Below are 27,522 nucleotides of genomic sequence, written 5' to 3'. Positions count from 1 at the left end.
GGTCAAACAGATGTTTAGCCGATTTTGACCAAATTAAATATTTTTATCAGATTTTTTATTTATTTCAAATATAAAAATTATTTATTCTAAACTAATTTAAAGTAAAAATTAATTTTTTCTCAATTCAGTCATTCTGGGTCTGTTTTTGCACCAATCTTTTTGATGGGCTTATAAATAATCCAAAGGCCTAAGAAACGAAGCCTTGATGAGTTGAAAGCGAAAGGAGGAACAATTTGTTTTGTGGCAATTGATGTTGATGTGCATAAGCAATTGGTCATATAATAATATAATCAATATTAACCAAATCTTTAGTTAATATAACTAGAATTTGGGCTAAAATTAAGGCTTATAATTAACCCTAACCCTAATTACCGCCATCACTAATTATCCTTCTTGAAAAATTGACCACCATTAAACCTCCTTCGTTCACACACATAGCCATGAACTACGATGTGTTAACACTGATATTCTTGCATCTTTCCCTGCAATCCCTCTTGATATTGAGAAATGTCTGCAAATTTTGGTGTGACGTCATCGATTCTCAAGATTTTAGAAAACTGCACACTCATCGACGTAGCAACAAGGGCCAAGTTCAACATAATTTAGAAAATTTTAGAAAATTTTCTAAAATTTTAGAAAATTTAGCAAGGGCCAAGTTCAACAAGGGCCAAGTTCAACATAATTTAGCAACAAGGGCCAAGTTCAACAAGGGCCAAACTGCACACTCATCGATTCTCAAAATTTTAGAAAATTTTGGTGTGACGTACATCTACAATGCTATTTTCTCTATATTGGTGAGATACTGAAACTATGTATAAATGCCTTAGGCACCGGGATCTCATTAAAGTCGCATGACTTGCCGGTGTTTGACACGAGAGATGTAAGGGTAGCTGGGGCGGTTAAGGGTCTAATCTGCGTAAGTTCTTCTCGAGCTTTGCAACCAATAGCCATATGCAATCCTTTTCTAGGTCAATTGAAGATTCTGCCGGGTTCACTCTCTTCTTCTTGTCACTCACCTCAATGCATCATTAGCCACCATGTTGGGCTTGGTTTCGACAAAGATTGGGCTTGGTTTCGACAAAGATTACAAAGTTGTGCAACTGGTGTCATGCCACCAACACCCTTGTTTGCAAGCAAACTTGTTTGAGAAGAGGGCGAATTCTTGGAGGGAGTTGGCTATCGATCAAGAATTGGTCGTGGATAGCTCAATCATGTCATTGTTCAAGAATGGCTCGTTTGCGCACTGGAAAGGAGGACTGGGGGAGAAGAGGATCATACTAAGCTTTGATATGAAGAATGAAGTGTTTCGGACCATCACATTACCGGATGAGATGGTTGCCTCGGAGTATGAGATTAATGCAAAGAATCATAAGGATGATGATCAAAAGGAGATATTTGCTCTATGTGTTTTAGAGAATGAGATCGAGGTGAAGGTTTATGAGTCGATAGGGGAAGGGAGTGAGCTTAAATGGACTCATGTGTTGACTTTGGCTTCACCATATTGGAGGCAGTTCATTCGTCCTACATGGTGGAGTGATGATGGTGTCCTTTATAAGAATTTGGGATATTGGGTGTGTTTGAAAACGTTTCCTCCAAAGTTGGAATTGAGACGTAACTCTAATCGTCGTTCGTGTTGCTTTGCGCAGCAACGTTCGGTTATCATTGAGTATAACAGAACCTTGCTTTCACCTTAGGGATATTATTTTCACATATTTTGAGAATATGATTGGTTAGTGTTCTATTTTACTAGGTGATGGTTTTTCCTTTAATTCCATTGTATTTCACAAAATATTTGTAATTTAATGTGGCTGAGTCAATATTTTGCATTGTTTACTTATATAATTGTGGTGAAGTATATGTGGTAATTGGTGTTTTCCATAGCACATGCTTGTTCTTTTGATACGTTTAGGATCTGAGGTCGAGCTTCCATTGGAAACACTGACGTAAACTCAACTATGGATATGGGCGTTTTGAATGGCCACTTAAAGAAAATTGTTGTGACCGAATAAAATAATTGTGTAATCCATACAAACAGAAACGTAAAGAGACGCATAATTTACGTGGTTCACCATACGTCCACACACTAAATTGTTTTTCAGATTACAGAATTGCTTGCCCTACTTTGGCTAGCGGCAAACTATACACATTCAAGACATACTAACAAAAATACAGTTAATTTACTATACAGATTCAATGCATACTATCAAAAATACAGTTAATTTGCAAATGTATGAATGTTTCAATCTTGTTAAAACTCAAATTCAAGTAAAAGAATCTTATAATCAATCAAGATATGTGGGATTAACAAATAAAATACGTAGAAAGAATGTGATTGATTAGACCAATAAGATAATTAATTGTAGTATTATGTTTTCCAAACAAGCTTACACACATTATTAGTTGTTACACGGAGCAAGTGGAGCTCCACATAAACCAGTATTCCCAGCGAACGACGAAGCCGGAAATTAACTTGATTTTATGCGGCGGAATCTTCCCACTCAACCGATTCCTCGAAACATTAAACTCATTGAGATTCTCAAGATTCCGCCGCATAAAATCAAGTTAATTTCCGGCAAAGATTCCGGAATCTTCCCTCCCAAAAAGATTATGCGAGAGAATGAGAGATTCCAGAGAGCCCATAACGCCCAAATCTCCTATTCCTGCGTCGATGGGGCCGGAGAAGTTGTTGTGTGAGAGATCAATGAAGTTGAAGTGGCCGAGGGGGTAGTCATCTGCCTTGGATAACAACGGCGTCATCCTTCCGGAGAGCATGTTGGAGTGTAGATCAAGACCGGTGAGGAGAGAGAGGTTCTGGATTTGATGAGGGAGTGAGGAGTGGAATTGGTTGTTGGAGAGGTTGAGGAAGGAGAGTTTTGTCATGTTTCCGATCCAGGCGGGGATTTTTCCGGTGAGGGAGTTGCCAGAGAGGTCGAGTGAGGAGATTGATGACGAGGATAGCCACTCGGGCAGCTGGCCGACTAGGCCCGTCTGCCTGAGGTGGAGGCTGAAGAGGGGAAGTTGTTGTAGCCATGGAGGAATGGTGTGGAGGGAGAGAGGGTTGGAGGAAAGGTCAAGGTATAGGAGGTGGCGGATGGTGGGAGGGATCGGGCCGGAAAGCCCGTTTTCGGATAGGTCTAGAGTGTATAGTAACTCGAGACTGGATAGGGTTGGTGGAATTTTTCCGGTGAAGGAGTTGTGGGAGAGGTATATGGATTCGAGGGCGGTCATGTTGCCAATGGTTGTGGGGATGTTGCCGCTAAGATTGTTGTTTACCATTTGCAGGGTTCGAACCCTTTGTAGGTTGCCAATGGAGTCCGGGATTGGGCCAGAAAGAGCGTTGTTAGATAGCACTATGAATTCGAGGGACTTCATGTTTCCGATGGATGTTGGGATGCTTCCGTTGAGGCGATTGTTGCTGAGTTCCAATACTATGAGATTGGATAGGTTTCCTATTGATTTTGGTATGGGCCCGGTTAGCTGGTTATTTGACAAGTCAAGGCGTTCGAGGTTTTGAAGCCTTCCAATGAATTCAGGCACATTTCCGCTCAAATTATTGTTGTGAAAATCGATGTATCTTAGCTCGAACATTGTGCCTATCAATGGTGGTATCGATCCAGACAACGTGTTTTCCCCGAGCCTGAGTTGGGAGAGAGATGTCATTTTCTTGAAAAGATTTTGGGGGATCGGGCCTGTGAGATGGTTTTTGCTTAGAGAGAGGCTTTGTAGTTGACTCAAGCCCTCAATAGAGATCGGGATTGATCCTTTGAGACCATTTGACTCGAGAAACATGTAGCGCAAGTTAGTAAGCTTGCCTAATTCAGACGGGATGGGGCCCTTTATATTCTTCAGATTGCCTAGATTGAGAACTTGAAGGGAAGACAGATTCCCAAGAAACGGGGACAATGTTCCAGACACTGAGGTGTCCACGGGTGAATCGGAGTCAGAATAAACCCCAGGACGGGTCAAATTGAGGACTCGACCCGTTAAATGGTCGCACACAATTCCCTCCCATGAAGTGCAACAATCTGTGTTAGAAATCCAAGAGTGAAACAATTTCGAGGGATCAAAAGTGATTCCTTTCTTGAAATCGAGGAGCGCCTCTTTATCCCTCGGGTGGCAAGCTTGGTATTGTCGAATCCCGAACCCTGAGAAAATGGAGTGGAAGATGAAGAGGATAAGGAGGTATTTTGTAGGATAATTCGCCATTGAGAATTTGAAAAGAGGTGATTTGCCATAGAACTATATATAAATAAGGAAACGATACTATTATAAGTTGTGATATTGTGGCACCATAGTTATAACGTGTAATGGGAGGATGTGGGTGCTTTAGTAATGATATTTTGTCTAAGTTTTAATTTAAAATTTTATTTTCTTGTTATATTTTATTAAAAAATAGAATTTTCATTTTAAGTTTTAATTTTTATTTACTTACAAGAAATAAGGAATGGCAATAAGATTAACGGACGAGTGTTAATTTGTTATTCAATTTTATACGCATTAAATCATAATACTATGATAGTATTATAAGTTAAATTATAATATGATATTATTATAAGTTAATACATTACTATATAAATATTACTGCATACTACGTTGACCTTCTAAATAACATGATACTTATATTGATCTTAAATTCAATATGGAATTTAATTGATTTTTTATTTAATTCAATTGATTATATTAAGATATGAAATCATATAACCAAACAATTGAGGATTTCTGTTGATTTTTGGTATAATTGAACAACTATTGATTTCAATTAATCACGTATTCAACTCATTTTCATGTAATTGAATTATTAAATACGTTAACTAGTCATAAATTTTTATAAGAGTCTATTTTATAACCTAGATATATAATTTATTTGGGATTTTAATTTATTTAATGGATTTCAGTTAATTTTCAATTAACTCATTTATGTTTCATTTAAGAATACTTTTAATATTGAAACTGTTGAAGAGATATCCCTGCAATCAGGGATGATCACTGAGAATAAGGGAATTGATCTTTTACCTTATGTAAAATATTCAAGTCATTAATTGTAACTTATCATAGATAGCATATTTTATTAATTATTTTTTTGAATTATGCATGGATGCATTAATTCCAGTTTTAAGAGGTGCAACAAGATGGCTCCAAGATAAATGATTTATTTTACTTTCGAGTTTTATTGAAGAGTGACAAATTGTGAAAAGTTGAAGATTTTATTTTTTAATGTTGAGGTTAATGGTCCTTTTAATTTTAAATTCAATATAGTGTATAAAGAAATTTTTAAAAAATTATGAGTAATCGTACCCCTTTATATTCGTATATATTTTTAATCCTCATGTAACTATAGTTTATCACTCATTTTGTATACAACTTTCAATGATATTGAATTTATTTAATTAATTTACAATCTAAAATTATTATACGTGTATAACACAAGTGTGATACTAGTAAATATCTAAAGGTTGACATATTTTAGGTAATAATACAAGTCTCATTTATTTTTGGTAATGGGCCCCACATTCCGCTAACTTTATCCTACTCACATTTTGTAAAACTAATAGTATATAAAAATTGGACTCACCTTCCACTAACATTTTCTCACCCACTCTCAATTACATTTATAACAAATCCTTTTTCATCCACTCTCTATTACATTTTTTAAAATCCGTGTCCGATCAAATATTACCTTATAATAGTGGAAGGATGGAGTAACAATCAATTGAAAATTAAAATAAAAAGATCTTTCGCCTAATGTATTCCATAGTGAACGGAATTTACAGTATTTACCCATTGAGTAAATGTAGACATGATGATACTCATGCACTCTCTGCATCCCCTATTTATTGTCCAATTTTACCATTTTCGTCTATCACTTATTAATTATTCACTTCATTTTTTATCATAAAATGGTAAGTAGGTCTTACATTTCACTAACTAATTCCACTCACATTTTATTATAACAACCACTCCATCTGTTCCGTTAAAAATGAAACGTTTTCCTTTTTGGATTGTTTCATTAAAAATGAAACGTTTCCTAAAATGGAAACATCTCTATCTCTATTTTCTCATCTCTCTTACTTTACTCTTTCTTCCTTAATTCACAAAACAATACTACATAAACTCTCGTGACGATTTGCATATTTAACGGAATGGAGGGAGTAATATATAAAACTGGGGTTCATATTCTATTATTTTTTTCACCCCACTTTTACTTTACCTTTCCTAAAAACCCGGATCAAAGTGGACAATTAATAGGGGACAGAATGAAGTATTTATGAAAGTAAAATCTTTGACAAAATCTTTGGTCAACTATATGTACACGTATTGCTTAGACATATACTATAGAAAGAGTATTTGACAAAAAACATTGATCATTATATAATCAAACTTACAATTAAAATAACTTCGAAAAATATAAATTTTGACAGCAATATTAAACTAACATAAATAACAAATTGAAAAATTTACTCATAGTCCTAACCCTAACCCTATAAAGATCTCTTGATATACTGATTAGTGATTACGCTATACCAAGAACCATTCATCCAACAATTTCATCCAATATTCAGACAAATAGCAATGAACAACGATGTGGCGATATAGGTCCTCTTCCCTCTCGAGATTCAGAATTGTCTGCAAATTCTAGTGTGATGTCATCGATTCTCTACGTTTTTTAGAACTGCACACTATGCTATGTAACAACTACAACGACAATAGCGATGACAAAATTGAAGAATGTGCACAACACTACATATCATATAATCCACAATATTTTACAAAATATTGCAATTAATTACACAGTTCTTTTAACAATTTGTTTTGTTGCAATTGATGTTGATGTATGATCTCTATTAAAGCATAAGCGCCGGAAGCCACCGATAGGCGTGAGTTATTCAAGCTTATACATAAGCAATTGGCTAAATAATGATCAATATTTCACATAATCAAAGTAGAATTAGGGCTAAAATTAAGTGTTTGGCCCATAAATCAACCCTAACCCTAACCCTAATTACCGCCGTCACTAATTATCCCTCTTTAAAAATTGACCACCATTAAATTTCATAGTATACCTCCTTCATTCACACACATAGCCATGAACCACGATGTGTTAGCAGAGATATTCTTGCGTCTTCCCCTGCAATCCGTCTTGATATTGAGAACTGTCTGCAAATTGTGGTGTGACGTCATCGATTCTCAAGATTTCGGAAAACTGCACACTCTGCGGCGTAGCAACAACGGTCAAGGTCGGGAACATCTTCAATGCTATTTTCAAGATAATGGTGAGAGCTTGAAACTATGTATTGATTCCCTAGACAACGGAATCTCATTAAAATCGCATGACTTGCCGGTGTTTGACACGGACTATGTAAGGATAGCTGGGGCAGTTAACGGTCTAATCTGCGTGAGCTCTTCTCGAGCTATGCAACCGATAGCCATATGCAATCCCATTCTAGGTAAATTGAAGATTCTACCACGTTCACCCTCCTCCTCTTGTCACTCACCTCAATGTATCATTCGCCACCATGTTGGGTTTGGTTTCGATGGAGATTACAAAGTTGTGCAGCTGGTGTCGTGCGACCAACACCCTTGTCTACAAGCAAACCTGTTTTCGAAAAGGACGAATTCTTGGAGGGAGTTGGCTATCAATCAAGAATTGGCCATCGATAGCTCAATAATCTTATTGAACAAGAATGGCCCATTTTTGTACGGGAGAAGGATGGATTCATGGAGGGAGTTGGATATCAATCAAGAATTGGCCAATGATAGCTCAACAATGTTATTGAACAATAATGCCCCATTTGCGTACTGGAAAGGAGGATTGGGGGAGAAGAGAATCGTGCTAATCTTTGATATGAAGAATGAAGTGTTTCGGACAATCACATTACTGGATGAGATGGTTGCCTCTAGGTATGAGATTTTTGCAGCGAATCATTTGGTTCATCCAAAGGAGATTATTTCGGTATGTGTTTTAGAGAATGAGAGTAGGGTGAAGGTTTATGAGTCGACAGGGGAAGGGAGTGAGCTTATATGGATTCATGTGGTGAATACGGATTCAACTAATTATTGTTACCTTTTTTATAGTAAACGATATTGTGTGGGTTTTAAGATGTTTCCTCCGAAGTTGGAATTGCTTTGTCATCCTAACCGTAGTTCGACTATTATTGAGTATGAAAGCACCTTGCTTTTACCTTAGGGATATTTTTTTATTTTCACATGTTATTTATCATGATTAAATTATGTTTTGTTTACCTTAGGGATATTTTTTTATTTTCACATGTTATTTATCATGATTAAATTATGTTTTGTTTGATTAGTATGGTGATACCTTTTCATTTCCATGGTTGGTATTTCACAAAATGTTTGTTATTCAATGTGGCTGATTCATTATTTTGCTATTCTTTCTTACTGCATTGCATTGTTTACTTAATTGTGGCGAAGTATAAATGGTATTCGGTGTTTTCCAATTTCCATAACAAATGCTTGTTCTTTTGATACGTTGACGATCTTGAGATTCTTGCAAGGATGAATGCTCGTCTGTTTCTTCGGTTTATACGGTGAGATGATGGTGGTTTATGAGTTGAGACAGTTGAAGGGAGTGAGCTTATATGGACTCTTATGAAGAATGTAGAACAAAATGTTTTGTGGAATATGCTTCTTTGGAGGAGCGATGATTTTGGGTTGTTCAAGAAGTGCTATTGTGTGGTTTCGTGGTCGATTAATTTTATGTGATGTTGCCTGTGGGTTTGTCTATTATTGAGTATGAAGGAAGCTCGGTTTCACCATAGAATGCTCATGCTTTCGTGCTTAGTTTTTTTATTCTGTTTTTTAAGGCCTTTATTTTGAGATTGCATTGCATATAGTCACATTTCTTTGTTGGTTTTACTCCCACTATTGGGTAAAATTAGTGTCTAGTTTATCTTTTTAATTAGTAGTAATATTCTACGTTAAATGTACTATACATAATACATTTACTTTTTCGTGGGAACAAGGACAATTTTGTTGTTAATTTGAAACTGGCGGTGGAAATATTTGACAGTTCAGTTTTGGTATGTGAAAAAATTAGGAATTTGATGATAAAGATTGGACATTGGAGCATTATAAATCGCTTGCATGTGGAACAATTCAATCGTGTGGTGCAGAAGTATACAGTTGGGTAGTAAAATTCAAAAGAAATGTAAAAATAATACTCATTAAAGTGGTACACTAAATATTCGAAACAAACCAAACTTATATTTAAAACTCGATTCGATTCGGTTTTAATATTTTGAGAAATGACATTTTTTCGGCTCTATTCTTTTTTGATAAAAAAAAAAACCAAAATACCAAATTTTCTTTTAATATTAAATATAATATATTATTCCTAAAAATAAAGTCTATTTGGGTTGATTTGTTTTAATAAATGTAAATGTACTATTAAGATTTTATAAAGATTGTATTATTAATTTTCGGATTTTCAGTTTTTTGATATATTGTAACCTTCGGTTTTGTAATTTGGATTTCATGTTTTCAGATTTTTTTGGATATTTATAATATTTCGATTTTTCGATTCAGATCGGTTTATATAGTTCGACGATTATGGTTTTTTGGATTAGGTTTTTCTACTAAATTCGGTTCGAATTTTCATTTTCATCAAATTTCAATTTTTCGATTAAGTTCAATTTGGCAAAAAGCCGAACCGAAAAAAAATGCTCACTGGTCACCCCTACTATAAATGAAACTAAAGTTGGAAAATACTAAACTAATACTGACACGATAAAAATAGAATAAGGGTTAAAATTGAGTTTATGGCCCATGAGAGTAACCCTAACCCTAATTACCGCCGTTATTTTCCCAACTCCTCAATTGATCACCATTTTCATCACCATGAAATTTCAGCGGTACACTCACAGAGCCGTGAACAACGATGTGGTGTTGGAGATTCTCTTGCATCTTCCCGTTCGATCCCTCTTGAGATTCAGAGCTGTCTGCAAATTCTGGTGCGACGCCATCGATTCTCAGCGTTTTACAAAATTGCACATTGAGAGAGGTAACAAAGCTAGAGAGGCATGTCTACAACTTGCTTTATTGGGAAATTGTCGAAATTTGAGAGTGTCAGTGAAGCTTTTAGACATGAGGAAGTCGTATGACTTGATGACTTATGATGCAAAGGGTTTATGTAGAGTAGTTGGGGCGGTTAAGGGTCTAATCTGCATACGATGTTGTCGAGCATGGCTACCTATATCTATGTGCAATCCTTTCTTAGGAAAAATCAAGACTTTACCACTTTCTCCGGCCCTTTTTTCTCACTCATATCAATGTACCATTAGTCAGTACGTAGGAGTTGGATTCGACGAAGAAGATTACAAAGTTGTGCAACTGCTGTCGTGTGTAGAGCACGGCCGTCTCCAAGCGAGTGTGTATTCGAGAAGGGTGAATTCTTGGAGGGAGTTGGGTATTGATCAAGAATTGCAGTTGGTTGGGCCGATAAAGTCATTTGGCAAGAATGACTCTTTTGCGTATTGGGAAGCGCGGTTAGGGGATGAGAGGGTTATACTGCGCTTTGATATGAAGAATGAAGTGTTTCAGACAATCACAATGCCGGGTGGAGTACTTGAGTTGTTTTCAGACCAGCCGTTGATTCTTGCAATGTTGGATGATTTTTCGCTACTTTTGTTTGTATTAGACAATGGAATGGTGAACGTTTCTGAGGCAAGAGGTGAAGGGAGTGAGCTTATATGGAATCATGCATCAACTTATTCTGAAATAATGCCTATTTGGAGAAGTGATGATTGTGTGGTTTTCAAGAATTGTGATTGTGGGGGTTTGAAGAAGTGTGATTGTGTGGTTTTGAGTAATGATAGTGTGGATTTCAAGAATTGTGATTGTGTGGTTTTGGGATTTTCGGGGAAGGATGATGTGGTTTTGTATAATTATCATGCTCGGAAATTCATCGGGCGTTTGAAGGTGCCTGCGTATTCGAATATCATTAAGCCTGCAAATTCGAATATTGAGTTGATTGAGTATCAAGGAAGCTTGGTTTCACCTTAGAATCCGTATTTCTGATCATTGGAAGAATAAGGAGTTGAATATTGAATAAGAAAGGTAAAACATGTGAAAGGAAGAAGAGAATAACTAACTATTGATCAGAATTTCAACGATCGGTTATGGATCATCGTAGATCTTTGTCAATGGTTGCAGCATTTCTGTTGCATCAACATATTTCTTATTATTTTTTCAAATATTGGATTGAATATATTAGAATCAGTGTTTCTTCTTTTCCTGATATTGCTTAAGGTTATTTATATAGTGGATTTGATTGGTATAAGATTCATACATGTTACATTTGTTCATGGTTAAGTACTGTTTTGTTTGATGAAATGGCTTGTGCACAAAAGTGTTTATCATTACTGGATTTTTAGTATTATGACGGTAAGTTTGTTAATTATCAATATATGTATAATGGATTGCATAACATCGTGAAACCAATTCAATTTGGATTTTAATGAGTCGATAAACTAGCTATTCGTTTTTTTTTTTATCATAACCCTCACTCCATCTTTTTTTTGTCACATGATTCCTTGAATTCGATTTCAAAGAAGAAGAGTTTCAATTTGTGACGAGGGTTATTTAATTGGAAAGAGCCGATCTTTTTGATGCGAAGGAAACATCGTGGTGACTCTTACCTTCAACCTATTAGTTGAAAGGAAATATGGAAACACGTCTAATCTAATTGTTAGGTTGGGAATGAAGATTCGTGGTGACTCCAACTCCCGACCTATCAAATGAACAAGCATTAGTTATGGAATGTAAGAATGAACAGCCATTGAATAGCTCAGCCAATTTGAATAAAAAACATTTTACCACAAGGAAAGACTATCACCAAACTAATAAACAGTAGTATAACAGAACATTATCTTAAAAAAATGTAGAAAAAATATCACTAAGTAGTTTGTTGGTTAAACAAACATCGGCTAATTGATTGAAATTATCATATACTCCACAAAATTTTAAAAAATATTGCAAAACCAGAAAATTCTTTTAACAATGATGAATGATGAATCCCCCTTTTAATCCAGAAACTTGAAGATTATTGTGCATAACACAACACTATTGCAATTAATTACACCACAATATTTTTACCAATCTAGAATCTTGAATATTGTGCACGACATGCCTATATTGAACAATGATCAATATTCCCCAAATATTTAGTCTGGTTTGATAAAAGTAGAGTAGGGGCTAAAATCTGGCCCATAATATTAACCCTAACCCTAATTACCGCCGTCACTATTTATCCCATCTCTAGAAAAATTTATCACCATTAATTTTTAGAGTATACCTCCTTCTATCCCACACATAGCCATGAACCACGATGTGTTATCATCGATATTCTCGCATCTTCCCTGCGATACCCCTTGATATTGACGTCATCGATTCCAAATATTTTATAAGTTTGCACACTCGATGTAACAACGGTTGGAACTAAAATAAATAAACTTGATTATGTAATAGAATTATCGGGTCGTCTTCTACTGAGTTTATCACCTTAATCCCAAATTGAGACTGAAATATGGAACCTTTGATCCAAAAATCAAAGGCTGAGATTGAATAAAAAAAAAATGAATAAATAGTAGACAAAATATCAACAAAAGAGTTATATCGTCAGTATGTTATCATATGATAATTTTCGTGGGTGTTTTTGTTTATATAAATATAGTGTATTACAAATATCAACAATATGACATGTGAATATCAACACTATGTACAAGAAAATATCAAAGCAGTTTTATTAAATTTTATCTACATTAAATTGAGCTTTCGCACACACTATATTGAGAATTTTTTTTGCATTTGTTGATAAAAGTTGCTAATCAATATGTACGAAAATTGAGAGAGTTACGTAAATTTAAAGTTTTAAGATGATTGAGATCTCGTTGCAATCCTTATAAAATTATCTTTAATTTGATATATTTTTTGTGAAAATAATTTAAATCGAGAGAGTTACGTAAATTTAAAGTTTTAAGATGATTTTGATGAGAAAGAATTGACATTTATACATTTTAAGTTTATTTAATAGTTTTTTTTAATTTAAAATATAATGTGGGTTATTTCAACCCCGAGATCTCCTAATTTAATGGCTAAGATTTTGTCTAAATTTGTAATTACTATTAGCAATTGATTACTCTCCTATAATTATCTATGCAAATTATTTATAGAATATTATAGAATTCTCTAGAATTAAGTAGTATATACTCCCTCCGTTCCATAGTAATAGGGGCGTTTTTCAATTTTCGTCCGTTCCATAGTAATAGAGTCATTTCCCTTTTTAGTAAAAGTCAACATATTTTTCCACACCTACTTTACTCTCTCTTACTTTTTTCTCTCTTCATCTCTCTACCTTTTTCATTTTCCACTTTATTCTCTCTTTATTAACTCACCTAACACAATTTTTCTTAATCTCCGTACCGAAAAGTTTTGCCTCTATTACTATGGAACGGAGGGAGTATATTTTAGTAAAATTTCTTAGAATATAGTAAAATATCTAGATTTTTATGGAGAAAAATCTAGATTTTTATAGAGAATTCTAAAATATGAAATGAATGCCTATAAATATATGGTATAATTATTCCATTTTCAAAAAACTAATTGTCATATATTCTACTAATTCTCATCTCTAATATTTTCTCCAAAATATATCTTATATATTCATTATAATGCTATTTTCTAAATAATATTGAAAACTTTGGTGAAGTAAATATGGTATTCGGTGTTTTCCACAACCTTATTATACTAGTACTAGTATTTATTCCCACACAATTTTGTTACATTCTCTTAGTGATCAAACTTGATTTATTCCAATGATCTCTCCTAGCAACGGAGATTAGGTCCAGGACTAACTCCGATTTGGCTACAGTAGCGTGTGTAGTAATTAACCCTAGCGGTCACAGTGGCCGGATTCCCGCCGTTGCATTCAAGATTTCCGTTGATGGCGCGGATACTTGCCCCGAAGCCCTGCCCCGATGTGATTAGCAAGTGCACATTCTTCTCCCAGAACCACAACGCGGTCTTGAATGAGATAATAGGGTCTCTAGCCACGAGATCTGGGTTGTTCAATCCGTCAAACCCTATGGCTCGGCCAGCTGGGCCGTAGTTGAAGTTCCAAGTGAGTTGTAACGGGCCTCGGCCATAATAGGACTGGCCCGGTGTGCAAGGCCACTGTCTATTGCTGCTGGCACAAAAGGTTCCACCGTTTATTTCTCGTGTGTAACAAAAGTCTGGATTGGAAACAAATTAACTTTATAATTTTTTTTTTACCAAACTTCATGATTTAAATGACTAGTAACTAAAAAAATTTCAAACTTACGTCCTGTCTCATGTGTTACATGAGCGAAGAACGCTGCGATTTCCCGCTTAGCATTGTCGGTTGAGCCGGTGGTGCCGAACTGAGGATATGCCCTAATCGCCTGGAGGAAGGCGGCGCGTGTGTAGAAGCCCTTCCCGGCGCAGTCAGGTGGCGCCAGCCTAGCAATCCCATTAAAGAAATTATCCGTCACTATGTTACTAACTATGGTTCCGTTACTTCCTCCCGGTGAACTACCGATACATGGCCCCGAACGGCAGCCATTTCCGCAATGGGCGTCGCTGAAGCCGCAGTAGCCGAACTGGCTGCAGCATAGGTTGGGAGCACAGCCACAGTTCTGGCCGGAAACGTGTTTTCCGGTGGCCAGAAGGATAGCAAGAAGGGTGTATAGAGTAAGTGAACATTTCATGTTTGGAGATAATTAAGAGTGAGAAATTGTTGTTTTGGTGTGGTGAAGAAAGAAGGGATTGAGGGTATTAATAGGTAATATTAAGACCAAAACATTAAGGGAATTGGTCTTAATTTTGGATTACGAGGCTATAACCAATATAATGAAATAAACCTGCCTCTATTTAATTGATTTAATTGATTTATAGGTGGTGGAAAGAGTACTATACCTTTTCAAATTTCAAAGCACAATTAATTAAATTATTTGATCTCTTAGCAGCCAATGACTGATTGATTAAAATGTCAACTATTCATAATATTCTTGATAATTCCTGGTTTACCACAACTTAGCAGCCAAAGATCTGATTGATTAACACACAACATAAAAATAACACAACTTATTTTGTGATCTTTTGCAAAATAGTGTTTCCTCCGTCCTAAGATAGATGCTACCTTTTTCTTTTCATTTTGTTCCACAAAAAATGTCACATAATTTTTTTTTAAAAAGTTTTCTCTAACATCAATATATAAAAATATATTTTCTAAAATCTCATATCATCACCCAAGTGTGACATTTATTATGAGACTGGTCGAGTATAATTTAATATTTATTTAGCATCTTTCCTTTAGTGGTAGTAGTAAGCAAGGATTAGTCTAGATATTACAGAAAATTGTTGACTTGGTCAATGAGTCTTTGGCTGCTGAGATCTCATTAAATTTGGCTGCTAAGAGCTCATTAATTTTATTTATTACGATGAAGAATGAGCCAAGCCTAAGTGTGCTAGGGATATAATTAAACTTGAATTTTGATTATATTCGAACTAATTAAAATAGAAAGTAGGTTTTATATTTGTTTCTTTCGTCAAGCCAATTTCATTATATATTACTCATGACATTATCAACATACTCCATTAAAATAATTAATTGAAATTCTAACGTAAATTATCACACTATTATTGGCATTCATCAAATTTCAAAAGTATACTTTTCCATTCTTAATTGTCCATAATTTCCAAGCTTTTAAACCTCTTAATTTTACACTATAAATAGCCATCAATCCCTACCTTCTTCACCACACCAAAACAACAATCACTCAGTCAATTATCTTCAAACATGAAACTTTCTCTCACTCTCTTCACCCTTCTTGCTCTCCTTCTGGCCACCGGAACACACGTCTCCGGCCAGAACTGCGGCTGTGCTTCCAACCTCTGCTGCAGCCAGTTCGGCTACTGCGGCTCCGGTGACGCTTATTGCGGCAATGGCTGCCGTTCGGGGCCGTGTTTCGGTGGTTCGCCCGGAGGAAGCAACGGAGTCGTAGTTAGTAACGTAGTGACGGATAATTTCTTCAACGGGATCGCTAATCAGGCCCCGGCTGGCTGTGCCGGGAAGGGCTTCTACACACGCGCCGCCTTCCTCCAGGCGATTAGGTTGTATCCTCAGTTCGGCACCACCGGCTCCGTTGAGAATGCTAAGCGGGAGATCGCAGCGTTCTTTGCTCATGTCACGCATGAGACTGGACGTAAGTTCATACTCTCTCTGTCTCACTCTAAGTGACACATTTTCTTTTTTTCCTCGATGACTCATTTTAGTTGACACATTTTCTAAAATAAAAATATTATTATCTCTGGCTAGAGTCCTCTCTACTTTATCATATGTCCACAAAAACGGATAAAATCTCGTGTCGAATATGAAATGCTCCACTGTGGAACGGTGGGAGTAATTTTTATTACGGGATAATAGTTATTCAAATCATGAAGTTTGATAAAATTCTGTCTTTCAGTATATTGTGATTTTAATTAATTTACAATACCTAGAATTCAATATTTTTAAGTCCCATTCGGTATCATAGAATTGGGTCTAGAAATTAGAATTAGAGCTTTCAATTTCAATTCATCATAATTCCACACTTTGAATTCCATCACAAGTAGATAATTGAAATTTCAAATAGTTATAAAATTGGATAACTTCACGCACACTATATATAATTTCTTCAAATTCAATTCCATCTAATTCCAATTTTGTGTACCGAACAACTCATAAAAGAATATATATAAATATTTTTTTATTTAGTTTCAATATGTTACAATACTAGTACTATATATCATAAATTCATGAAAATTGATCGATTTCATTTGTGTCCCATGCAGACTTTTGCTACACACGAGAGATAAATGGGCAATCCCGAAACTATTGCGACAGCAACAACAGACAGTGGCCTTGCACACCGGGCCAGGGCTATTACGGGCGAGGCCCGATTCAAATCTCTTGGAACTACAACTACGGGCCAGCTGGACGAGCCATAGGGTTTGACGGATTGAACAACCCTGATATCGTGGCTAGAGACCCTATTATCTCATTCAAGACCGCGTTGTGGTTCTGGATGAACAATGTGCACTCGCTTATCATATCCGGGCAGGGCTTCGGGGCGACTATCCGCGCCATCAACGGCAATCTTGAGTGCAACGGTGCCAATCCGGCCACCGTGACCGCTAGGGTTAATTACTACACAAGCTATTGCAGCCAACTCGGAGTTAGTCCCGGACCTAATCTCCGTTGCTAGAAGAGGAGAGATCGTTGGAATAAATCAAGTTTAATGAATAAGAGATTGTAATAAAACTGCGTGAGAAAAAATAAATGTTTGTGTACTATTACTCTAATCAAATAAAATTATGAAATAATATGTCCTTGTTGACCTAGATTAAGGTGGATTCATCATTGTTTAGAGAATCTCGTGGTGTAATTAATTGCAATATATTATAATTTCAAGCAATTAACCAATGTTTGTTTAACTAAACTCACATGCCGCGCCTAAAATATAGAACTGATGTAAAACCAAAAAAAAGTATCGATAAATTCTCGTATAAGACAATTCGACCCAATTCGAATTGCATACCTTCCAACAAATCTTTATTAAAATGAAACCTAATCTTTTTCTTTATATTCTCTCCATGTGCGTATTTTAGAGTCTCAAATTCAATTCACACAATTAAACTTAATAATACACAAGTCTATAAATAAGTTGGTGGGATGTGGGTCCTATTTTTAAAGTATTAGTTTTATAATAAAATGTGAGTAAGAGAGTTAATGGAATATGGGGTCCACTACCAAAAATGGTAAAAGTGAAATGAGACAAATTTTGGGGGACGGACGGAAATGGAAAACTGGGACAAATTTTCGTGGACGGAGGAAGTAATATATAGGATCGTATCAGGCCAGCTGTCACATCAGTAGACTCGGTTTTGACGAAGAGTACAAAGTGGTGCAGTTGTTTAAGTGCTATGAACACAAATATTGTTGCGCTAGATTGTATTCGAGGAGGACGAATTCCTGGAAGGAGTTGGCAATTGATCAAGGATTGGAAACCTTTAGCCACATAAAATCATTGTGCAACAATGGCTCATTTGCTCACTGGGAAGGGCAGACAAGGGAGCAGAGGAGAATTATACTAAGATTTGATATGAAGGATGAAGTGTTTCGGGTAATCACAATATCGGGTGATGTGTGGATTGACGGTATGTATGAGATTTTCGCAAAGGATGAATGCTCGTTTCTTCTTTTTGTGTCATCGCGTAAATGGATTAAGGTTTATGAGTCTAGAGGGGAAGGAAGTGAGCTTGAAGGGAATTGGAATTGTGTGATGAGCTTTGGACCACTTTTGTATGGAGAACTGCCTATTTGGAGGAGTGATGATTATGAGGTTTCCAAGGATTTGGTGGTTTTGAAGAACCATTATTTTGGTAAGAAGGAAGGAGTTTGGTATGATTATCATGCTCGGAAATTCATCGGGCGTTCGTTGGTAGGGAGTGTGGAGCTGTATGAAGGAAGCTTCATTTCACCTTAGCTTTCAGTCTCTTTTTATCATTTGGTGTGTTTATATTTTTTAGTTTTTAGTTTATATTTTTCTATTAAATATTCCGAATATTGGATAGATGTGTTTTATTGTTATATGGTTTTCAATCTTACTTTATGTTTATAGGAATATATTTAAGTGATTTTTCATGATTAAAAATTATATGAAGCTTCAAAGTTGTTTAATGAAATGATTGAATGAAAGCCAAGATTAAGACTTCAATGAATAAATTAAAAAGTTCATTAAGTTTTAATAGAGATTGCATCTTATTCAAGATAAAAGTAAAAAGACTTACTAAATCAAAAAAATTGTACGAGACCTAATGAAAAACTGATAGCATAAATAACATATGGAGATTATCAACTCACTTTCTGAACAAAATAAAATGTAGGTCTTTGTCAAGAATCAACCCCACGGTTGTAATATATATTGTCCTCAAGGTGGAAGCAAGAAGAATAATTTACACTAATATAGATAATAGTCTTCATATTTATGTTAAATTTATGTCGTACTCCTTCCGCCCGCCACATGGGAGTACGGGTGTAAATTCGGGTACCCGCGGGTACCCAAATCCAAAAATTCGGGTACCCGAACCCGAAATCTCTAAAATATCATACCAAATACCCGACCCGTATATGAATTCGGGTACCCTAATACCCGATGCGGGTACCCGAACCCAACTAATCGGGTACCCATAAACCCGAAATTATTATATTTAAAATTTATTCTTTTATATAAATTAAATTGCGACGAGAATAGAAATTATTAAAAATCACACGATACTTATACTATTTATTGACTATAATTCTATATTATATAAAATATACATTAGACAAATAGAAACTACTTAATTTTAAAATAATATTTTTTTTTGGTATAAATTGAAACATAAAAGAGATTAAAATAATTTTTAAGATATTAAATGAACATGTAAATAAAATGGAGAAAGTATAACTAATTTACTATATATTTTCCAAAGATAACAAGAACCTAAATAATTCAACATGCATGAACTGAACACGAATGTAAAGAAGAGAGCAAATGCCCAAAAGAGAGCAGCAACAGTGGCGTGAAGGAAACTTGAAAAAGTGAGGCACACGAAACATTTATAAATCTACATGTGATTAAATAAAGTTATCCTAGATTTACCCTACTGGCCATAGGCCCTATACTAAATAAAAATATTTATCACAAATACATAATTAATCGGGTTTAATCGGGTATTAGTCGGGTACCTTAATACGGGTTTCGGGTACCCTAAACCCGAAAAATCCTAACATTAGCTACCCAAACCCGTATCCGAACCCATAATTTCGGGTTTTGGGTATCCAAAACCCGTCGGGTATTGGGACTGGGTCGGAAATACCCGAAACCCGCGGATTAAATTTTCAGGCCTACATGGGAGGCAATCCTTTTTAGTACGACATTTAAGAAGAACGTAAAATAAAGTAGTGAAGTGTAAATAAAGTAAAGAAGAGATCAAAGTAAAAGATAATTTAATTGTGTTATATTTTGAAAAAAAAAATGAATCACTTTTAGTGGAATGTTTCAAAAAAGAATATGAATCACCTATGATGGTACGGAAGGAATATTTTATTTTTAGTTTTTTAGTAATGTTTATTTTAGTGGTAGTCAATGAGTCTTTGGCTGCTAAGAGGTCATTATTTTGGCTGCTAAGAGCTCATTAAGTTTATTTATTACGATGAAGAACGAGCCAAGCCTAATTGTGGTAGGGATATAAAACACAACTAATCCAATATCAAAATCTAACACAACTTCTTATAATTTTGAGTTTATCAACATAATTAAATTAGAAAATTGAAATTCTAATATCTAGGACAGTGTTAGCAACATAAATTATTACTACTATTGGCATTCATCAAATGTCAAAAGTAAACTTTCCCCTTCTTAATTGTCCATAATTTCCAAGCCTCAAAACATCTTGATTTTACACTATAAATACCCATCCATCCCTACCTTCTTCACCACACCATAACAACAATTTCTAACTCTTAATTATCTCCAAATATGAATTCTCTCACTCTCTACACCCTTCTTGCTCTCCTTCTGGCCACCGGAACACACGTTTCCGGCCAGAACTGCGGCTGTGCTCCCAACCTCTGCTGCAGCCAGTTCGGCTACTGCGGCTCCGGCGACGCTTATTGCGGCAATGGCTGCCGTTCGGGGCCATGTTTCGGTGGCTCGCCCGGAGGAAGCAATGGAGTCGTAGTTAGTAACGTAGTGACGGATAATTTCTTCAACGGGATCGCTAATCAGGCGCCGGCTGGCTGCGCCGGGAAGGGCTTCTACACACGCGCCGCCTTCCTCCAGGCGATTAGGTCGTATCCTCAGTTCGGCACCACCGGCTCCGTTGAGAATGCTAAGCGGGAGATCGCGGCGTTCTTTGCTCATGTCACGCATGAGACTGGACGTAAGTTCATACTCCCTCTGTCTCACTCTGAGTGACACATTTTCTTTTTTTCCTCCATGACTCACTTTAGTTGACACATTTTCTAAAATAAAAATATTATTATCTCTGGCTAGAGTCCTCTCTACTTTATCATATGTCCACAAAAACAGATAAAATCTCGTGTTGAATATGAAATGCTCCACTGTGGAATGGAGGGAGTAATTTTTATTACGGGATAATATTTATTCAAATCATGAAGTTTGATAAAATTTTGGTCTTTCAGTATATTGTGATTTTAATTAATTTACAATAACTAGAATTCAATATTTTTAAGTCCCATTCGGTATCATAGAATTGGGTCTAGAAATTAGAATTAGAGCTTTCAATTTCAATTCATCATAATTCCACACTTTGAATTCCATCACAAGTAGATAATTGAAATTTTAAATAGTTATAAAATTGGATAACTTCACACACACTACATGCACACACTATATATAATTTCTTCAAATTCAATTCCATCTAATTCCAATTTTGTGTACCAAACAACTCATAAAAGAATATATATATATATATATATATATATATATTTTATTTAGTTTCAATATGTTACAATACTAGTACTATATATCATAAATTCATGAAAATTGATCGATTTCATTTGTGTCCCATGCAGACTTTTGCTACACACGAGAGATAAATGGGCAATCCCGAAACTATTGCGACAGCAACAACAGACAGTGGCCTTGCGCACCGGGCCAAGGCTATTACGGCCGAGGCCCGATACAAATCTCTTGGAACTACAACTACGGGCCAGCTGGCCGAGCCATAGGCTTTGATGGATTGAACAACCCTGATATTGTAGCTAGAGACCCTATTATCTCATTTAAGACCGCGTTGTGGTTCTGGATGAACAATGTCCACTCGCTTATCATATCGGGGCAGGGCTTCGGGGCGAGTATCCGTGCCATCAACGGCAATCTTGAATGCAACGGAGCGAATCCGGCTACTGTGACCGCTAGGGTTAATTACTACACGCGCTACTGCAGCCAAATCGGAGTTAGTCCCGGACCTAATCTCCGTTGCTAGAAGAGTTGAGAGACCATTGGAATAAATCAAGTTTGATGAATAAGAGAATGTAATAATACTGCGTGAGAATAAATAAACGTTTTTCTACTATTATTAATAAAATGCTGAAATACTATGTCCTTGTTGACCTATGAAAAGTTGGCTTGGTCATGTTGACTTCAATATTGACTGGTATATTTCTAAATTAATTTACATTTTAAATTTGCTTTCTCTCTCTCTCTCGACTTGTTCTAAATGATGCAATAAGACTAGTTCCATATAATAATGAACTCTAGTACACTACATATCATTTAACTTTTCTTTTTTAAGTAAATAGGATCAATAATGGTTATCACTTATCATGCTTATTTTTATGTTGACTTAAACTTCAAACTATTAATTGGGGAGGAAACATCTTATCACTCATTACACTCATATTTTACTTAAAATTTAATATTAATAAAAATAAGATCCATCTTCCACTAATTTTACACTCATTTCCTTTATAAGATTTATAATATTTAAATCTCAAAATTAGTTAAAACACATCTTTTATTCTCGTACGAATTCAGTTATATCCAAATTCTCCTATGAACTCGCATCATCCTACACATGTTATCATTTGCTACTAGTATTATTTTATACTGCTAATTGATAAAAGTGTCATTGATTATTAGTAAAAGTAAATTTACAAAAACTCCTTCGATATTCACAATCCCTATATATAATCAATAAAGATCCAATTATCTTCCTTCACATCTCGACTCATAATCTGCACTAAGTTGTCATTCTCTCACAAATAGGGAAATTAAAGAGGCAAAACAAGTGCTAACCTTTTAAAAAAAAAAAAAAAAAAAAAAATCATATTTCACTAATTTTTTTTAATTTATATTTTTTGAAACTGCAAAAGGGAAAAAATATTTACATGGACCGAGAGTGTACTTTATAAGACCAAATTCGGATGTTAATTCATGAGTGGTGGATATACCATGAAAATGTTCTTCATCTAGCCAATATGCTAGATGTTCGAGTCATTATGATGGGGATCAGACTCCACATCCCTATAGGTGTGTGTTCACTACAATATGAATATATGAATTGTAAAATAATACTCAGATAGGATTTTCGATTGCCTATCGAGATAAAGAGAGAGAGAGAGACAAAAAGAAGAGAAAAGAGCATATGGTTTCTCATAAGGAAATAATAAATATTTTATTTCCTCATTTTTAATTTTGATAAAATATAAATATATGAAATACAAAAAAATATATAGAAAAAACAAATCCAAAATTAAAGTTCCTAACAACTAAGTAAAATAAATCTAATTTTGATTGCCATAAATAAAATATGGAGATTATCAACTCACTTTCGAAATAAAATAAAATATAGGTCCTTGTAACCAATGGCGGAGCTACGCTGGGGCATGGGGGGCCATTGGCCCCCCAGCCATTCGACTTTTAATTATATTATATATATTCAGAGACACTAATCATATGATTTGGTAGCCCATTTGGCAAGTTATGCTGGCTAAAGATTGTAGTTGTTGGAGAGGTTCAGGGTTTGATTCTTAGCTAAGGCTTTCTTTTTTAAAATATTTGCCCAATGTGTTAGTAAGCCATTTCTTGTCAAATAAATTGCAATATTTACCTATTTTTTTTGTCAAATTATATTTTACAGATGTGCTAGATTTATTTAATAACTCTTACGGTCAATTTATTTTTTAGAGATGTGTCTAATTCATGACTTTTAAAGGGTATAATTTAAAAGGATATTATGTGCTAGATTTTATTTAATAACATTTACTGTCAATTCATTTTTCAGAGATGTTTTATATTCATGACTTTTAAAGGGTATAGTTTGAAAGGATATTATTTGTTCTATAACTTGTAAATATACATTTTTAAATTACTTTTTTTTATTAGTATTGCAGTATAATTAATAGTTTTATCAAAAAAATTTAATATTTACACTTAAACAATTGTTTTACTTATGAAAAAATTAATTTTATTAGTAAGTAAAATTTTTTTAGGTCATCACAAAGTTCTTATATCAATTATTTTCAGTTAGATTAAATTTTCTTGATATGCATTCATTTCTTATGTACTAAATATCTAAAAACATTCCTTTATTTTTTTCTAAATTCTAACTGATGAAAAAAGGCAAAACATAAAAGAGTCTTCCTACGACTAATTTTGATGACAAAATCATTGAGAGATACCTATATTTATTAATAGTGGCGCTAATTTTTTTCTTCTTGGACCCCCCACCGAAAAATTCCTGGCTCCGCCACTGCTTGTAACCCCGCGGTTGTAAAGTATGTTGCCCTCAAGGTGGAAGCCAGAAGAATAATGTACGTTAATATAGACAATAGTAGTCATATTTACGTTAATTTTATGTCATAATCCCTCCGTCCCGCCATGCGGGAGGCAATCCTTTTATGATAATATTTAAGAAAATCATGTTTAGAGAGTTAAGTTGAGAGAGCATAACGTAGAAGAGTGAAATGTAAATTAAATAAAGAGAGAATAAAATAAAAGATATTTTGACAAAATAGAAAATGATTCACTTTAAGTGGGACGTCTCAAAAACGAATACGAATCACTTATGGCAGAACGGAAGGAGTGTGTTAATTTTAGTTTTTTAGTAATGTTTTATTTTAGTGGTATAGTAAACAAGGATTAATCTAGATATTACAGTAAAAATTGTTAGCTTAGTCAATGAGTCTTTGGCTGCTGAGATCTCATTAATTTTGGCTGCTAAGAGCTCATTAATTTTATTTATTACGATGAAGAATGAGCCAAGCATAATTGTGGTAGAATGGTAGGGATATAATTGAACTTTAATTATGGTCATATTCGAACTAATTAAAAAAGAAGTACGTTTTATATTTGTTTCTTTCATCAAGCCAATTTCATTATATATTACTAGTAAAACCTTATGTAATACCATACCGTCCTTTAAAAATATGAACTTTTGAAAGAATTCAGTTTTTAGTGTATAATTGGTAAAGTAAGAAAGATAGAATGAAAAAATAGTTAAAAGTATTAAGTATATTGAAGAATAGATCTATATCTTTGGAGATTTTTTTTTAAAATTTGATATAAAATTCTTACGATTAAAGAGATTCTCATATTTCCACAATTCTATTTTAAGTGAATGCGAGATCTAGCAATTTTTCATGGTTGTAGAGGCGGTTTTCATTTGAATCCCTCCTAAAATAGAAGTATATAATTTTAAAGGATGGGCTAAAATAGAAATTGGACTTTACTTTCAAGGAGTATATATCTGATTTACATAACAAAATGATAAGATTGTGAAACTTATATAGTTTACACAGTTTTCAAAAGTGAGTAGCTAGCTTACAAATAAAACCCAACTAATCCAATATTAAAATGTGACACAACTTTAGATAATTATGACATTATCAACATATTTAAATTAATTAATTGAAATTCTAGCATAAATTATCACTATTATTGGCATTCATCAAATGTCAAAAGTATACTTTTCCATTCATAATTGTCCATAATTTCAAAGCTTCAAAACATCTTGATTTTACACTATAAATACCCATCCATCCCTACCTTCTTCACCACACCAAAACAACAATTTCTCACTTTTGATTATCTCCAAACATGAAACTTTCTCTCACTCTCTGCACCCTTCTTGCTCTCCTTCTGGCCACCGGAACACACGTTTCCGGCCAGAACTGCGGCTGTGCTCCCAACCTCTGCTGCAGCCAGTTCGGCTACTGTGGCTCCGGCGACGCCTATTGTGGCAATGGCTGCCGTTCGGGGCCATGTTTCGGTGGTTCACCGGGTGGAAGCAACGGAGTCGTAGTAAGTAACGTAGTGACGGATAATTTCTTCAACGGGATCGCTAATCAGGCCCCGGCTGGTTGCGCCGGGAAGGGCTTCTACACACGCGCCGCCTTCCTCCAGGCGATTAGGTCGTATCCTCAGTTCGGCACCACCGGCTCCGTTGAGAATGCTAAGCGGGAGATCGCGGCGTTCTTTGCTCATGTGACGCATGAGACCGGACGTAAGTTCTTACTTCCTCTGTCTCACTCTAAGCGACACATTTTTTTTTTTCCTCGATGACTCAATTTAGTTGACACATTTTCTAAAATAAAAATATTAACATCTCTGGCTAGAGTCCTCTCTACTTTATCATATGTCCACAAAAACGGATAAAATCTCGTGTTGAATATGAAATACTCCACTGTGGAACGTAGGGAGTAATTTTTATTACGGGATAATAGTTATTCAAATCATGAAGTTTGATAAAATTCTGATCTTTCAGTATATTGTGATTTTAATTAATTTACAATACCTAGAATTCAATATTTTTAGGTCCCATTCAGTATCATAGAATTGGGTCTACGAAATTGGAATTAGAATTAGAATTAGAATTAGAATTAGAATTAGAGCCTTCAATTTCAATTCATCACAGTTCCACATTTTGAATTCCATCACAAGTAGATAATTGAAATTTTAAATAGTTATAAAATTTGGTAACTTCACACACTACTGACACACACACTGACACACACACTACGTGCACACCTAATCTATAATTTCTTAAAATGCAATTTCACATCAATTACGTCATTTTACTGAACAAATGATTTGGAATTGTTCAAATTCAATTCCATCTAATTCCAATTTTGTGTACCGAACAACTCATAATAGAATTTATAATTATTTTTTATTTAGTCTCAATATTTTACAATACTATATCATAAATTTATAAAAATTGATGGATTTCATTGGGTCCCATGCAGACTTTTGCTACACACGAGAGATAAACGGCCAATCCAGAAACTATTGCGACAGCAACAACAGACAGTGGCCTTGCACACCGGGCCAGGGCTATTACGGCCGAGGCCCGATTCAAATCTCATGGAACTACAACTACGGGCCAGCTGGCCGAGCCATAGGGTTTGATGGACTGAACAACCCTGATATCGTGGCTAGAGACCCTATTATCTCATTTAAGACCGCGTTGTGGTTCTGGATGAACAATGTGCACTCGCTTATCATATCCGGGCAGGGCTTCGGGGCGAGTATCCGAGCCATCAACGGCAATCTTGAGTGCAACGGCGCGAATCCGGCTACCGTGACCGCTAGGGTTAATTACTACACGCGTTACTGCAGCCAAATCGGGGTTAGTCCTGGCCCTAATCTCCGTTGCTAGGAGAGGAGAGACCATTGGAATAAATCAAGTTTGATGAATAAGAGAATGTAATAAAACTACGTGAGAATAAATAAATGTTTGTGTACTATTAATAAAATTATGAAATAATATGTCCTGGTTGACCTATGAAACTAAGTTGGGTCGTGTTGACTTCAATGTTGACTTGAATATTTATACCTACTTGAAAAATTCATTCACACACTGGCTCAGAATAATACAAGAAAAAATACTTAAAAAGTAGATACATAGGAAATTAGGAATCATATGTTTACAGATACA

General features: G+C 35.1%; 5 protein-coding genes across 5 annotated transcripts; 3 read left to right on the top strand and 2 right to left on the bottom strand.

The window, feature by feature from the left end:
* Positions 1–2,396: 2,396 nt before the first annotated feature.
* On the bottom strand, positions 2,397–4,206 carry LOC125207803 (DNA damage-repair/toleration protein DRT100-like). The gene is given in 3 exon segments (XM_048107306.1): positions 2,397–2,474; positions 2,476–2,535; positions 2,644–4,206. Coding segments are annotated over 3 exon segments (1,701 nt in total).
* A 9,633-nt stretch (positions 4,207–13,839) lies between these two features.
* On the bottom strand, positions 13,840–14,741 carry LOC125207652 (endochitinase A-like). The gene is made up of 2 exons (XM_048107090.1): positions 14,336–14,741; positions 13,840–14,246 (listed from the first exon to the last, which is right to left on the bottom strand). The coding sequence occupies exons 1-2, from the start codon at positions 14,739–14,741 to the stop codon at positions 13,840–13,842; spliced, it is 813 nt and encodes a 270-aa protein (XP_047963047.1).
* Positions 14,742–15,820: 1,079 nt separating this feature from the next.
* On the top strand, positions 15,821–17,415 carry LOC125202795 (chitinase 5-like). The gene is made up of 2 exons (XM_048101268.1): positions 15,821–16,238; positions 16,867–17,415. The coding sequence occupies exons 1-2, from the start codon at positions 15,833–15,835 to the stop codon at positions 17,277–17,279; spliced, it is 819 nt and encodes a 272-aa protein (XP_047957225.1). The 5' UTR covers positions 15,821–15,832; the 3' UTR covers positions 17,280–17,415.
* Positions 17,416–20,586: 3,171 nt separating this feature from the next.
* LOC125202047 (chitinase 5-like) lies at positions 20,587–22,125 on the top strand. The gene is made up of 2 exons (XM_048100360.1): positions 20,587–21,000; positions 21,656–22,125. Exons 1-2 carry the CDS (start codon positions 20,598–20,600, stop codon positions 22,066–22,068), a joined length of 816 nt encoding a protein of 271 aa, XP_047956317.1. The 5' UTR covers positions 20,587–20,597; the 3' UTR covers positions 22,069–22,125.
* A 3,534-nt stretch (positions 22,126–25,659) lies between these two features.
* Positions 25,660–27,374, top strand: LOC125202046 (chitinase 5-like). The gene is made up of 2 exons (XM_048100359.1): positions 25,660–26,088; positions 26,831–27,374. The coding sequence occupies exons 1-2, from the start codon at positions 25,683–25,685 to the stop codon at positions 27,241–27,243; spliced, it is 819 nt and encodes a 272-aa protein (XP_047956316.1). The 5' UTR covers positions 25,660–25,682; the 3' UTR covers positions 27,244–27,374.
* Positions 27,375–27,522: the final 148 nt, after the last annotated feature.

This window comes from Salvia hispanica, chromosome 1 (assembly GCF_023119035.1).
Source record: "Salvia hispanica cultivar TCC Black 2014 chromosome 1, UniMelb_Shisp_WGS_1.0, whole genome shotgun sequence".
In the NCBI taxonomy this organism is placed as follows: domain Eukaryota; kingdom Viridiplantae; phylum Streptophyta; class Magnoliopsida; order Lamiales; family Lamiaceae; genus Salvia; species Salvia hispanica.
Note: the sequence above shows the minus strand (reverse complement) of the source record. Positions and strands in the feature narration are given on the sequence as shown.

What these genes read in the sequence shown, in the direction of transcription:
- LOC125202795 (XM_048101268.1), top strand. Translation starts at nt 15,833, where the DNA reads ATGAAACTTTCTCTCACTCTCTTCACCCTTCTTGCTCTCCTTCTGGCC. An exon ending in TGTCACGCATGAGACTGGAC is followed by an intron (nt 16,239 to 16,866) that starts GTAAGTTCATAC and finishes TGTCCCATGCAG; the next exon opens with ACTTTTGCTACACACGAGAG.
- LOC125207652 (XM_048107090.1), bottom strand. Translation starts at nt 14,741, where the DNA reads ATGAAATGTTCACTTACTCTATACACCCTTCTTGCTATCCTTCTGGCC. An exon ending in TGTAACACATGAGACAGGAC is followed by an intron (nt 14,247 to 14,335) that starts GTAAGTTTGAAA and finishes TTTCCAATCCAG; the next exon opens with ACTTTTGTTACACACGAGAA.
- LOC125202047 (XM_048100360.1), top strand. Translation starts at nt 20,598, where the DNA reads ATGAATTCTCTCACTCTCTACACCCTTCTTGCTCTCCTTCTGGCCACC. An exon ending in TGTCACGCATGAGACTGGAC is followed by an intron (nt 21,001 to 21,655) that starts GTAAGTTCATAC and finishes TGTCCCATGCAG; the next exon opens with ACTTTTGCTACACACGAGAG.
- LOC125202046 (XM_048100359.1), top strand. Translation starts at nt 25,683, where the DNA reads ATGAAACTTTCTCTCACTCTCTGCACCCTTCTTGCTCTCCTTCTGGCC. An exon ending in TGTGACGCATGAGACCGGAC is followed by an intron (nt 26,089 to 26,830) that starts GTAAGTTCTTAC and finishes GGTCCCATGCAG; the next exon opens with ACTTTTGCTACACACGAGAG.